This window comes from Dermacentor albipictus, chromosome 1 (assembly GCF_038994185.2).
Source record: "Dermacentor albipictus isolate Rhodes 1998 colony chromosome 1, USDA_Dalb.pri_finalv2, whole genome shotgun sequence".
Taxonomy (NCBI): domain Eukaryota; kingdom Metazoa; phylum Arthropoda; class Arachnida; order Ixodida; family Ixodidae; genus Dermacentor; species Dermacentor albipictus.
The window spans coordinates 239,439,266-239,453,492 of NC_091821.1; the positions used below are offsets into that span (position 1 = coordinate 239,439,266).

At 42.1% G+C, this 14,227-nt stretch overlaps 1 protein-coding gene across 1 annotated transcript in view; it reads left to right on the plus strand.

The window, feature by feature from the left end:
• The window catches only part of LOC135901568 (uncharacterized), a 1,085,637-nt gene that overhangs the window by 414,885 nt on the left and 656,525 nt on the right, over positions 1-14,227 (plus strand). Inside the window, exon 4 of the mRNA XM_070531118.1 lies at positions 6,054-6,092. Coding sequence (XP_070387219.1) covers positions 6,054-6,092 — 39 coding nt within the window. The remainder of the gene's footprint in view (positions 1-6,053; positions 6,093-14,227) is intronic.

Consider the following 14,227-nt stretch of genomic DNA (forward strand, 5'->3'; position numbering starts at 1 on the left):
TACTAATAATAACCGTATATACCCGTATGTTATTAGAAGGGCATACCCTTTCGGCGTTGCTAACTGAAGCTGTTGGAATTCAGGCGGCATTTCAAAATAGAATGCTTATAAATGCTGCCCTTCGAGTGCAGCGCGGGGTAGTTCAAGAGATAGCCGTCAGGGCAGTGTTCAAAATTCCTGGGAATGTCTTGTTTCTTAGCTTCGTAATAACGGAGCATTTATTCACGTTAAGCTTATTCTACACGCTTCACATATTTATACACTAGCGACTCGCTCTTTTCAGTGCCTAGTTATGATAACTGAATTACAATTTAGGAATCCTTTCACTTGATATCCGTAATGTTTAGATTTGTAAATAGTCTAAAACGCTATGATGAACATAATCAATTGTGATTGCCATTATTTGGACCCTGTCTGCATAGAGCCAGAAAAAGGAGCTTTATAATGACACTCAATCGTAGAAGTGACAATCAGTGGATGAAAACTACCACTGTTATACTGCACAAAGGGATTCGTGATCACTAGGGACTCAATCCTACCATATTCTAGTTATCATATTCGAAGAACTATATTTATTACTTTTGATTAGATGTTTATGATGTTATGCTCTATGAAAGTTTGAGCACATCGAGCTGAACCATTAATGATCACTAAACACACTAAACAAACCGATTTATTTTCCCTATATGGTGATTCTACCTTACCATCTCCTCGTTATTATATTAATCATCGTTTGTATAACCTTTCATTTAATATTATTGACGCTAAGCTATAAGAAAATACACGAAAATCGAACTGAGCGTATCACTAGTGATCGCTAATGATCGTGCGTAATCAGTCAGCAGGGGTAACCAAATAAATACTCATTTAATGACTGTTTGATTGATATCAATGACGACTTGCGCGAAAGAAAGCTACCACTGCACCAGTAAAATAAATTATTCATTATCACTCTTGACTTAATCATACGAGTTCACAGTAAGCATAATGGAATTACTCGTTTTATGACATTTCATTTGATATCAATGCCATTATGATGTATAAACCAGGAAGAACTTAACATATATGTTTAGCAACTAGTGATTACTAATGACTGTAGTCCTATTAGTTAGCTGTAACCTGCAGTTGCTTAGTTATTTGCTCCTTCATTCACAGAGTGGTTACTGATTGGGTTTCATGACTTCTTTTTTAGGCTTGTAGCGCAGCTCGGAAGAGCAAAAAAGGAATAAGGTAGGGGTAATCAAAGGGAACGGGAAACAGAGTGAGCGCTCACTCTGTTTCCCGTTCCCTTTGATTACCCCTACCTTATTCCTTTTTTGCTCTTCCGAGCTCCGCTACAAGCCTAAAACAGTCATGACATACCAACTCGCCCAAACTGCTACGCTTTTGACCTTCATGACTTCGTTTTCGATTGGAGGCTCCTGTTAGCGTAGTAGAAATGGTTATTTCTATTTACTAGTGACCAAAGCCTGCCAATGCATAGTGATCATTGAATCACTCTAAGGTGCATAAATTGAGAGCAACGACGACATCGGGCGTGCGTCATTCGCTCTCGTAACAATGTCATGCTAGCATTTTCTGGGAATAACGTTTTATAATTGACATCTTCTGTCTGTGCCACCTTCACAAGAGAAAAAAAAAGAAAAGAAAAAACCTTCTAACGTTGTCGCTAGTCACGTGGAAAGAAAACCATTCGTGGTCCATCTTGCTCATTTATTTTGAACAAAGGATTTCAAATCTTAACATTTTCACAAAATTTTGCTTGCCTCGTAATTCGAATATTCTTGAAGGACGTTCTCCTTTGATTAAAGTAATTTGCGATTGGAATAAATCGGCTCGCGTTTGGATTAGTTTGAGAGGGAAATCCTGTAGTCTGCTTAAGCGAAACGAATTGCCACTGCAAAGTCCCCTTCAGTACTATATATGTGCTTAGTAGAGTTGCGCAATGGTCTGCCATCTCGTTTCAAGCATTCTGGTCAAGCCACTACAACCGCTACTAATACCAACAACACCTAGATGTTGCTAATCGTAGTTGTTAAGAGGAAAAGGGGGAAAAAAGCAACTCCTACTCTCTTTGCACCCTATGGTGCTTTTTTTCGTCCCACAGTGATAATCGTAGTCTACCTTGCCCGCATTTCCTCTCTTAACGTTGCGAGCCCGGTACTTCCAGGTAGAGGACTGCACGGGCCCGGCCGACCCGAAAGCCTGGGCCGTCCGATGCGTTTTTCGACGGGCTGAGGCTTGAAGCCACGGGCGCGGACCGGATTCGGGTCCGCTCATTAAAGGGCCAAAGTCGGGCCTTCGAACACACGCCAACGTTATGCATTGCGTGGTCGAAAGCATTCCGTGCCAAACTGACATGTGCAAAGAGCTTTTAGTATACCTTAGCAAAGAAAATATAAAAACAGATGAAGTTCTATTTCTTCTTCCACGAAACTGAATATTGATATCGCAAAATGAAAATCAAATTATTCAAAAGACGGCAATTGGAACCATTTCCCGGTCACCGCTTTTGGTACGGCAGTATTACCTGTCTCGATACTATTATGTTGTTTTAGCACTGACGGAAGGGGCGTCTATTTCTACATATGCGTTTATTTTATCCTGTATGCTCGTGAATTTGCCTGTTTGTATATGAACCAGGTTTTTCAATGAACACTCTCGAAAGCTTTTAAAAATTTCCTGTGGCAGATAGCACAATTCTCATGAGCTGGTCTACCTAAAGAGGCGGTCATTACTTATAAACGCAGTCATTTGATTTTATATCACATTTCGTAGGCTTTCTTTAAACACCGAAAAAAAATCACCACGCAGCCTGTACGTTGCCAGGAGACTTGGATCGGCCGTTTCTGAACCCTCTCTACAACGTAACGATACGCACTTGGCCCTAAAGTAAATGTTAAAAATGTTGGTCAAATTGTGGATATTCGATGAGGATATGTTCTACAGAGGCTTCCGTGGTGTCATAATGTACACAATCTGAAGTTGGTCTTTTCCGTATGCGACATAAAAAAGCTGGGTGCCTATGCCACATCTGCGATGCAAGAGTGTGTCTAAAGGCCGTTCTCTCTTTCAGTTTGACTGCGGCCAAAAGAGAACTTCGCGTGTCTGCTCTTGTGTGTGTGTGCGCGTGCGTGCGTGCGTGCGTGCGTGCGTGCGTTCTGCTTAGGGAAATGAGCTGTAAATATACTTAGGTGTATTTATTTTTCATGTAGCGTCAAATTTGGTGGTGTGATGACCAACACGATTTTCCACGCGTCTCAAGTCAGCTGTTGTTTTTAAACGCTTGAGGTAAAACGTCTCAAGTCGGTCTGTGTTGTTAGACCTTTGAGGTAAAGTTTCGCGCATATACTAGCCCCAACTTGGCTTTTGAATAATCTTATACATCCTTCTTTATACATCAGGCAAAACACGACGCTGTACGCGAGACGCAACAACGTTTTGCCTTTTTTGTGGACCTACGCCACCCGCCGCCTTTCTCTTTTCATGCTGTAAACGCTAATTATTGTTATATCATGCTAAGGTATGCACGATGCAAGTGTAATACACATTTTTTTTTCAAATTCAGGAAAAAAACGATTTACTTATCTGATGTTTATGATTCATTGTTAGGTTGATGGGACGCTTTCTTTGCTTCAAACACATCAGCGCGGCTATGAGAGACGCCGCAGTAGAAGCTTGTGGCTTATATCATGCCACCCGTCCTCCTTCACGTTTACCTAAATTTAGGTACTGGGTTGTCTTTGCGTTCTTTTCCGTTAGACTACGGCCAGCGCGGCAGGGAGCTGAACCCGCGACATCGTGTTCAGAAGAACGCCATATCCAGTGAGCCACCGTAATTAGGTTGCTTATTTATTCGGAGCACAAAGGGGAGCCATAGCTAAAGTTGACGTTTTCACGGTGCAACATCCTGAAGGACACGTCATGGGGCCCAGAACACCTCAGCCTGAACAGCACTGTTCATTGCTTCATTTTGTACTAGGACTAAAAGGATGGCACATATTTTTTGCATACAACGGGCAACCAATGTCAGTAGATAACCCAGGAAAATTTGATCGAAATGGGGAAGACTGTTTTTCCTAATTCGCGCGCGAAAACTCTCTAATCGTCGACGTTTTGCGATTCTTCAGATTTTGCCGCCAAAATCAAATATACTGGTAGGAAAAACAGACTAAATACTGTTGTTGGTTTAACACGTAGCCAAGTGTGGAGAGGAAGAAACTCGCAATAAATTCACGGTAACAAAACATTAAAAATGTACAAATTGGCCGACTTTCCTGTATCTTATTCAAAAGCCAGGTCGGCCATTTTTTCGTTGTGCTATGCGCTTGCGTAAAAAAAAATTGAGTAAATTTTACGAAGTTGTCTTTGGTAGGTATAAAAAGTGTGAGAGCATACAAAGTTTCGTAATTTTTGTACATTAGCTCTCTCAAAGTCCGAAAATAGTGGAACAGCATAAGCAGCTGTTTACAATTTGTCAGAGTTTACGTTTTTTGTGCTGAAACATAGGCATGCGCTAAAAAATAAGTTCGGTTCCGGTGTGTTAAGACACTTCGATGTCGTAATCATGCTGGCGCCCGCATACAACAGCGACAAAGACAACTACAATAAGAAGAAGAACACCAATAATAGAAGTAAATTGGAGTAGTTAGATCGGTCTGAATATTATTTGCAAAAGAGCACAGGACATGTGCTCATCAGACCACCTAATTATCTGCCGTCCTCGACTGTGGTTGCCTTCTCTTGGCACCCATCTGTCCTGTGCATTACACCACCTCCCCAGCTCCGTTCCTTCCTCTTAAGAGGAAGCTTTAGCACGGGTGGTCTTATCTAAATACATGTAAAATGAGAATTCGTTTTTCTGGGCAACCACGGCACCAAATTTGATGAGGTGTGTTGCAGTTAAAACAATAACTGAAAATCTAGTAACTGTTGGTATCGGATTTTTTACTTTGGTTGTCAATTTCTTACTAAAAATTGGCAAAAATTGGAAGTTTTCAAAAAGCAAAACTATCAAGTTTACAACCCTGTAACTCAGCAACGAAAAATTATGATACAATTCTGTAAATTGCATCCAGTAGTTCATCTAAAGCGGACAAAATTGATATGTTACACATGAAGTAAAAAAGAACTAGTTATATGGAAATACAGCTTTTGCAAAACCCTTGTAAACAACGTAACAAATTCACGTAAGCAGTAAAATTACATGTCGAATTTGTCCGCTTTCAATGATATAATGGATGCCGTTTACACAACTGCGATATCTATTCTTGATGCAGAGCTATTAATTTTTAAACTTCGTGCTTCTATATTTTTTCAAACATTCACGACCTAAATCGGAATTCAGCTTCCAACTGTCACTAGAATTTACCTTTCTCTCTCAAATGCAACGAATGTTATTAAAATCGGTCCAGGGGTTTTCTCATAAAAGCCTTTTTACGTTTTACATGTATTTGAATAGGCCGCGTCGGAGTTGGGCCCGAGCTAAAGCTTCCTCTTAATGTGAACTAGAAAATCGATTTCCCCCGTTTGCTCTCTAATCGACAACATTACGACTAAAATTGCTCGTTCCATCGCTCGTGGCGCAGTCCTTAACTTTTTTTCTCAAGCCTGTTTCTTAACCTCAACGTTTCTCTGCCCCATACGTTAGTACCGGTAGAATGCAATGATTGTACATTTTTCTTTTCACTGATAGCGGTAAGTTGCCGGTAACGATGTGGTAATGGCTGCGGTAATGCGCTCCCAGACATTTCTATCCAACTCTATATTTCCTTCCCGTGATCAGGGTCCATTGTGAGCAATTCACCTAGATAAACGTACTCCTTGCGCAGACCCTAGAGGCTGACTGGGGATCATAAATTTTTGTTCTTTTGCCAGGGTGTTATTCAGCATTACCTTTGTCTTCTGCATATGAATCTTAAACTCTGCCCTTACACATTCCCGACTAAGGCCCTCAAACATCTGTTGCAATTCATCTCGAGAGTTGTTGAACATATATACATATAAGAGATAATATATATACCGACGTATAATTCTTTCATTTTCCATCGCAGACCGCAACTCCAGTCTTCAAGCATTGTCTTCACATGCTGGTGAGTTCCACTTTCATTCTTTGTCCTTCGGAAGAGCGGGCCGACTTGTCGGCGTCTCGATTGCGGCTTCTCAATCCCATAAAATGTCGTTGGCTAGCACGACGTGGAATGCCTTGGCGATGTTCCAGTTCAGCTATGCCCATGCTAACAGACATAAAAAAGGAATACCTTCGTATTCCTACCTCGCTACACCGCAGCCCTGGACGATAAAAACCGAATCAAAGGACTTGTCTGCGGAACTAGGCCGACAGAAGTTTGTTATGAAATATATCTTTCTTAATTAGTTATTTTAGGTTATATGGGGCGATTGCGAAATTGAAGCCGAGCACAAGCGAAGCCCACATTCAGAGCACAAGCTGAGCCCCACATTCAGATGTATCTGTCTCCGAAATCAGCTAAAACAGTGCGTTGGCCTTCAAGTTAAAGTCTTACCCGTCTGCTATCAATCAATCAATCAATCAATCAATCAATCAATCAATCAATCAATCAATCAATCAATCAATCAATCAATGACTCGATCAAACTGATAGAAAAGTTATTTTGGGAAACTTGAACGCCGCAACGCACTGCGTAGCACACTTTAAATGCGGATATCTCTTGTGGTGCTTGTCTGAGGATTTCATTTCTGAGTTCATTATTGCCTTTGTTTCAGCAGCAAAAGATATGAACTGAGAAAGGTGCTCGAAGTTCATTATTGCCTTTGTTTCAGCAGCAAAAGATATGAACTGAGAAAGGTGGAAACTGCGGCACCACGTTCTGACTTTGAGAGAATAAGAAATGTTATTAAAGCTTTTTGTTTTCATGCTTTTTTACCTACTTTACAGAACTTTGGTATTGGTATAAAATAAGCACGAAATTATGCGCGAGCCCTCAACACAATCAAAGGCAAACATGGTTTTGAACAATTGCTAGAAAATGGATCTTCTTTTAATTTTTTAACGTGTCTTGTTATCGTGTGTTTCTGTTCATACCTTGCTATATGCTAAACGCGCAGACATCTATATTTTGTCTTTCCTACATACCGCTGTTATTATATTCATTTATTAATATTTATATTAATACGTCGAAAAGTTGTACATTTCCGATCGCGCACTAGAACAGGCCACCATTTTTTTTTCGCACAAATTTCTTCATTGTCTCTCCTCATTGGTAATCTGTTATATGCAAAATACATGCGGCATTATTTTGTTCTGAGTAAAAAAGCAAATAATTGTGAAGTATAGGCTACGAATTCGGCGCTCCATGGCATGCCTTCTATGGAATGTCGTGCCACGCAAGGGTGACGTTTATCGATTGCTTCCGTTTGTGCCAGTGGCGTACCTACTATTTCTCGAGTTAGGGGCAGGGGGGGGGGGGGGGGGGCAAACCGCACACAATCTGACTTCACTCTCATATATATATATATATATATATATATTAGTGAATTAGTATTGAAAAATGTCACGGTTTCGTCCTAGTGCCGAAGCGGTGATTGTGATAGCAAACTGGCAAATTAGTAGTTTTATCGGCCGTATAAACTTGTAAACACTAGCTTACTAACTAAATTAACAAACATGGTGTCAGCGCGCACATGCAACCATGCACAAATCACGCTCGATGACCGCGGACACTCGCTGTGAAAACGCTGGCGTAAGGAAGCGCGGCAGCGGCAGCGAGCGGAGTGACCCTCGCGCTGTATTTCGCTTCAACGTAAATTGAGCAGCGAGTACATAGCACACGCAGAGCTACGAGCCGTCGGCCCACCTAAACTGTGCTCCCAAGGCTGATTGCTTTGTACTTGGTGTTGTACATTGGTGTTTGTACTTCGTGTTTAAGTCTACAGCATAAATGCATTGCTAGTTTAGGTAATAGTATTTTCGAGGTTATAGACCAACGTAGTACTATTATCGTAAACTATTATCGCAAACAAAAACAAAAAGACAGCAGATGTGTGCGACCATGGAGAATAACAACCCGATTTCCAACGAAGCTGTTTCTTTCGAACAGCTGCAGTAAAAGTTTCAGTTTCTTGTATCGTATACTTTAAAAAAGTGTCCTGTGTATACCCGTTGCCCTAGATAACTTGAGCCAAAGCTTTAAAAATGAAAGGCACTCCGCACGCGAGTTGAACCGAATGCATAATGTTAGCACTGGCCTAGAGTTACTCAGCCTTTTCTTTTTATTTTCCCATTAACTAACGGATTTATCCTGTTTAACTAATCAACTTTTTAATTATTCGCTGCAGACCACAAGTGTGATACAAAAGTTGTAGAGCCCCTTGAGAAACCTCTCAATAAATTGTTTCCAACACGACATATATCCCGTGATGCCTTTTTCAGCGTTCCAAAGAAAGCCCGCGAAATATGAAAAAAATACTATGTGACGGGGCGCATGGGCACTGTTATTCTGCATCTCTCATGCGTGCGATTGATGAACAAGGTCGACTGCAGCGAGACTGGCCCGCGACAGGGCGTTATGACTGGTATAGGTATCGGGGCATGCGGCTCTTACTACATGACTGGTGGCCGAGCGTTGCCGAAGCGATAAAGCGTCTAACGCCACGAAAAAGAAAAGACGAACGCAACATTTTGATTCTGCTTGAAACAAGAAAGGGCGAAGCGCTTGGGAACGATGGAAGGTGATGACGGCTGCTACAATTTTGCCTTTGTACACAAGTGACGTTGTAGTAGTTTTCGAATTGAACGACGATGCTACAACTTTTAATCTTAGGGCTCGAAAAACAGCGGGTAAATCACACGCGGACGATAACTAATGGTAAAAAAACCTTGACTATATTGAAGGAAGATAACGCATGTCTTCTTCAGACGATATCATAAGGAGCCAACAAACACTGACACCAAGGACCACATAGGGGAAATTACTTGTGCTTAATAAATGATAAAGCAACGATAAATAATGGAAATTAAAGTGGATGAAAAAAACAAAAAACAACTTGCCGCAGGTGGGAACCGAAACCACAACCTTCGCATTTCGCGTGCGATGCCCTATACCAATTGAGCTACCGCGGCACTGTTTCCCCACCCACTTCCTTGGGTATTTATGTGTCCTAGTAGAACCCTGGGAGTGTTAGCCAGGGCCACCACTCACAGACCTTGGCGGCGGACGTGGAACGTCATTTTGCTGCAGGCGTCGCGAGAACGTGATCTTTTCGGTTGAAGGCAACTGGTCAATGAACCCACATATGCTACCCGAAGGCATCAATGTAGCCAGATTCGAGACTCTCTTATGTAATAAACGAGAAGAAAGGAGGTTATAGCAGAGGGGCCCGATCTTTATTAGTCATATCATGAGAAGCCAACCATAGTTTGTTGGCTTCTCGTTTATTACATTTATAATGTATATATTATTACATTAAAAATATATATAATTTATATATGTATTTAAATATTAAATATACATATTCGTTAAATTAATATATCTTAATACGGCATATGTGCCGACAGTTACACCTGTAAGAAGTTGATTCGATTTTTTATGATGATAAGATACTGAGATAACAACGCTGCGTAGGCTATCTCTGTACAGAGGTAAGAAGTTCCAGCATTAGATAATCCAATGATTTCATGCCGTAAGGCACACAATCGTTGGGTGCGGCTGATTATAATACTTTATCCTAACCACCCCCTGGCCCGCAGGTTAAATGTAGGAAGCTGATTCGAATACGGATATAGCCGCCCCCAAAATCTAGACATGATGAAAATCGCGAAAGCTGACACTTGTTACCGCGGGAACGGCCCAGCGCCAGGACTTCGCCACACGAGCATCTATGGTGAATCCCGCGCGTCGTCCGATACAGGGCGTCCCAAGAAGGCACAGAGGACGATCCTCGCTGTCCAATCAGAGGATGCGTAGTAAAGAAAGGCGTCACTTATGTGGTGACTCTGCCTTTCCCTTATGACTTCTCTCTATATAAGTACATATATTAGGAAAGGACATTTAGCTTCAGCTGTACTTTTGTTGGACTTTCCAGCATGCCGCCGAAAGTGGCTACTTTCAAATTTGGGGGGGTCTACATAATTTGGCCCCCCACTTTTGACAAAGAAGGGGGGGCAAGTGCCCACCCCCCTCAGTATATACGCCTATGGTTTGTGCAATGTGCTCTGTTAGCTACGGAAGGAACACATGTGCCTTTTATGAGAAATACAAAGGCGTCACTTGTTCTGTAGTCGACGTGGCGTACTCCTGCTGAACACGATTTCGCGTGTTCGACTCGCTACCGCGGAGGACGCATTCGAATGGAGACGAACGCATAGTCACTTCAGTACTTATTTTTATGTAAACTTAAAGTGCAAGAGGTAGTGTAATCCACAGCCTTCTGCTTCGGTGTTTCTTACATCCCTATATGCGAGTCAGCTCTGAGGCGATGAAAACGGTTCTGTCAACTTTTAAGCAAATGAATCGATTCTTGTTGTAAAATTGTCTAATATTCTTGCATCCAGTTAAATAAATGTAATTCTGGGGATTTATGTGCCAAAGCCACGATCCGATTGTGAGGCTTGCTGTAGTGGGGGACTACGGAATAATCTTGACCACCTTGGTTTCCTTAACGTCCATCCAATGTACGGTAGGATGGTCTTCTTGCATTTCGCCACCGTTGAAATGCGGCCGTCGCGGCCAGATTTCGATCCTGCGCCCTCGGGCTTTGCAAGCGCAACGCGAAAGCCACTAGTGTACGCCAGCACTGTGGGTCTTGCTTGTATCGTGTAAGCCTCAGCATGAGGCAAATGAAATTAAGCTTCACAGCACGAAAAGGGAATGACATGGAGTTGCGCAGATTCTCAAAACGCAACAAAAGCCGTTGCGCCTGCTGCATTGCAGTGTCGTGGCTTGGGAGCGTTGTGTTTTGGGAGGGCTCATGATTGATGCGCGTTGACCAAGAAGCAGCTTGCAGTAGTGCAAAAAAAAAGAAGAATAAAGAAAGAAGAAAATAATTTTATGAATCCGTAAGGACATAGATTTGGCTATAATTGCTGCAAAACTTTACATAAAGGTCTCAAACTGCGGTTTACTTTAGATTCGTGCAAATCTGTGTTGGTCAGCACACGAGACGATCTGACGCTAAATAAAGCAATGCCTCACACTGTGTGTCTACTTTTTTATATCTGTGGTATCTCTTTCTAATTAGAAAAAAAAAGGCATTCGAAGTTCTCTTCCAAGGTCAAGAGATTAGACGTGGAGTTACGTAGCTCATGAAACTCAGTACGTGCTAACTTTGTAAGCATTAAATGACATTATTAAAGACGACCTCCTCGTTTACAGCAAGCTAACGGAAATGAAGTCTTCATACGAGGTGCCACAATTAATGGGTTTTGAGGAATCGCAGGTTCGGATCACGCCACGGTTTACATCCGTTAATCGAGCGGTATTGAATACACGTGAGCTTCGACTCCAGAGCGCTTCCGGGACTTTTTGAACATTTCTCATTAGACGGCGTTTCATTTCCTGCCAACAGCTTTTACCATTCCGAATGTGGCAGCTCATAATATAGAACCAACGCTTTCGGTGATGTATTAAGGAGCGCGTACTGTGCCTTGTTACGATCTCATAAACAGGCTACGCAAGGCTGGTCAAACAATATAGCCACACTCACGGCAGATAATAGCTCTGAAGGCATGTCTGCACACTTAACATATCTCTGTGCTCATACCGTGATCGCAGACGATGCGTCCGCGCGTGTATCTTTAAGGAAAACGTACCAAGCCCCGTGAAATTGCCCCCGTTCCGCTCTTGTGCTTTACTGTATTACCGCAGTACATCGTGTATTCTTCACCGCATTTTAGCGCTGTACTGTGGCGAAGCTGATTATAAGGAATCAATTGTTATGCAACGCGTGACCACTTCGGCTTCTTTAGTGCGTCACCCAAAGCTCGCGGTGCACGGGCGTTTTTGCGTCGGGCGTCTCCACTCGCAAAGCGGACGCTGCGACTTCGCGACCAACAGGACACACGACAGCCGCTGGGTCATTTGTGAAACAACGTCGGTCTTAGGTTTGCTTACCACGATTCGAGGGCACGCATACATTCACTGCGATCCGGACCTTGTCTGGGCGCTTTCTGTGGTCACTTTCGATGCGTCATACGCACATTGCGAACACACCAACGACGTTAGATCTTCGCCTATACTTACCTGCAGAACCGAAGAACGTTCATCCGTTTAACTAGGAGTCGTAGCAGTCGTAGCCGACAGAAATGTAAGCACAATAACCACATTTCATGTTGTTTTCCTGGCTTCGTCAACGCTTCGCCTGCTTGGTGGACGCCTGCGCCACCTTTATAATTTGAAAGGACTTCATTATAGTTGAGTTAGCTAGACACGTCATAACTATTTTCTTACACGGCGTGATCGTCAGTAATTCTTAAATTACTGCGCGGAAAAGTTGCCTTTTCACATCCACGTAGCTTCACTGAAGACTTACCGATTCATATTGCAACTGGCAATGTCATTCCGTTAAAAAAAAGTAAACAAAGGTAATAAATAGAAACATTTAGGAAACAATAGTCTGTTATTTGTGCAGAATAATACTAAAAAACAAATTCATAACTTGCACTCAAAAGCATAAAAGTCAAGCAACCTGCTCCATGTGTAATTGCAAAACCCTGGCTACATTGGGCAATTTACAATTAAAACAAATTAGTTTGTAACGGTTGCATTTTATTATCACTTTTTAAACAGTTTTAATTAGTTCGCAGTTAATATAATTTTAAAGTGTGCACAATTATAATGTAGGTAAGCACAAAAGTGAGGCAACCATGTGTCTTCTTAAAAGTCTGGTATTAATGGTAAAATTTTGACAAAATTGCGGCATATCTTGACTTTTGTTCCTTGTGAAAACAAAAAGCAAACATTTCTATACAATAGTAACATACAACAATGCAGCAAAACTTGACCAATACTAATAAACGGCCAGTTTTGACAACACGCCCGCTGGCCGCAGTTTCTCACTTATATCACAACATACGAATTGAAAAACAGTCAGTCCGACAAACTGGTCATCCTCTATAATTTGGCCAAGTAGTTATAACAACGAAAATGTGTCTGTTCGCATTTACGAAAGCGTCAATGTTCCTGTCAAACTGAAATGCAAGCCATGTATGTGGTTTACTGCTGTCATGTCACCTTATATTTTCACAACTAACTCGGTGATTTGCGCAAGAAAGCGTTGGCTAAAATATTTAGAAAACAAGTTATGTACCTGTGCGTGTTACCAAACGTTCCTTCTCTTATTTATTATATGCATCATGTGACGCTGTAGCAGACGACGTAGCAGACGCCACGATCATCACGGGCGCTTTTTCGCGAATTTGTTGCTTGAAGAGCATTTAGTAGCCTTCGAGGACGCAGAAATGAGTCGGGAATGTCTCCAGTCTTTTTGCGCGTTTATATTGCCCCCTTGAATGTGTCCAAGTGCCCAAAGACGTAGCACACTTTGCGCATTTCTGTTCGCACACACTTTGCGCACACTGTTGTGAAGTCCATATTCTTGCTTACACGGTTGACGTTGCAGCGTTTTGTAAAGGGTGACGTGGGTGATACTGCATTAGTTTTGTTTACGTAGCGGTAGCGCTAAAAACTGGCATAAATGTTTTGGTTGCTTATACGGGGTTTGCAAACGCCGCTTTCGGAAATGTTTAAACTTTAATGACCTGTTGATTTGCTGAGTATATACGATTCCCAGTGGAAATATGCAGAGAGAGTGGCCTTTACTTTTGGCGGAACACAATCAAGCTCCTTCATTGAACAGAATGGTGCGATGGATGCGACTAGACTACATTTACTCGTGTCATAATTCGCCGTGTGTTCTTTGCGAGCTTACTACGCTGCGTGCTCAATGGGGCTCCTCTTGCTTTCGTGTGAACCATGGTGGGGTGCGAACGCAGTCTGCGGCGTGTTTCCATTGCCTATAGGTCGTAATGGCAGCTGCCCAGCCAGGTCGACCTTTTGCTTCACCCGTCTGCAGTGCCAAATAGTTTTGCGAAGACGGCTTTTCATTTTATAATCATTGTGAGTTCCGGAAGAGGCCTCGTCGGCTAGTAGATTCGACTTCTGCTATCGCGATTCTGTTTTCTTTTAACTGAATTTCAGCTGAAACATGAATACAAGTACAAATAACTTTCGCGTGAATGTTGTGTTAAATG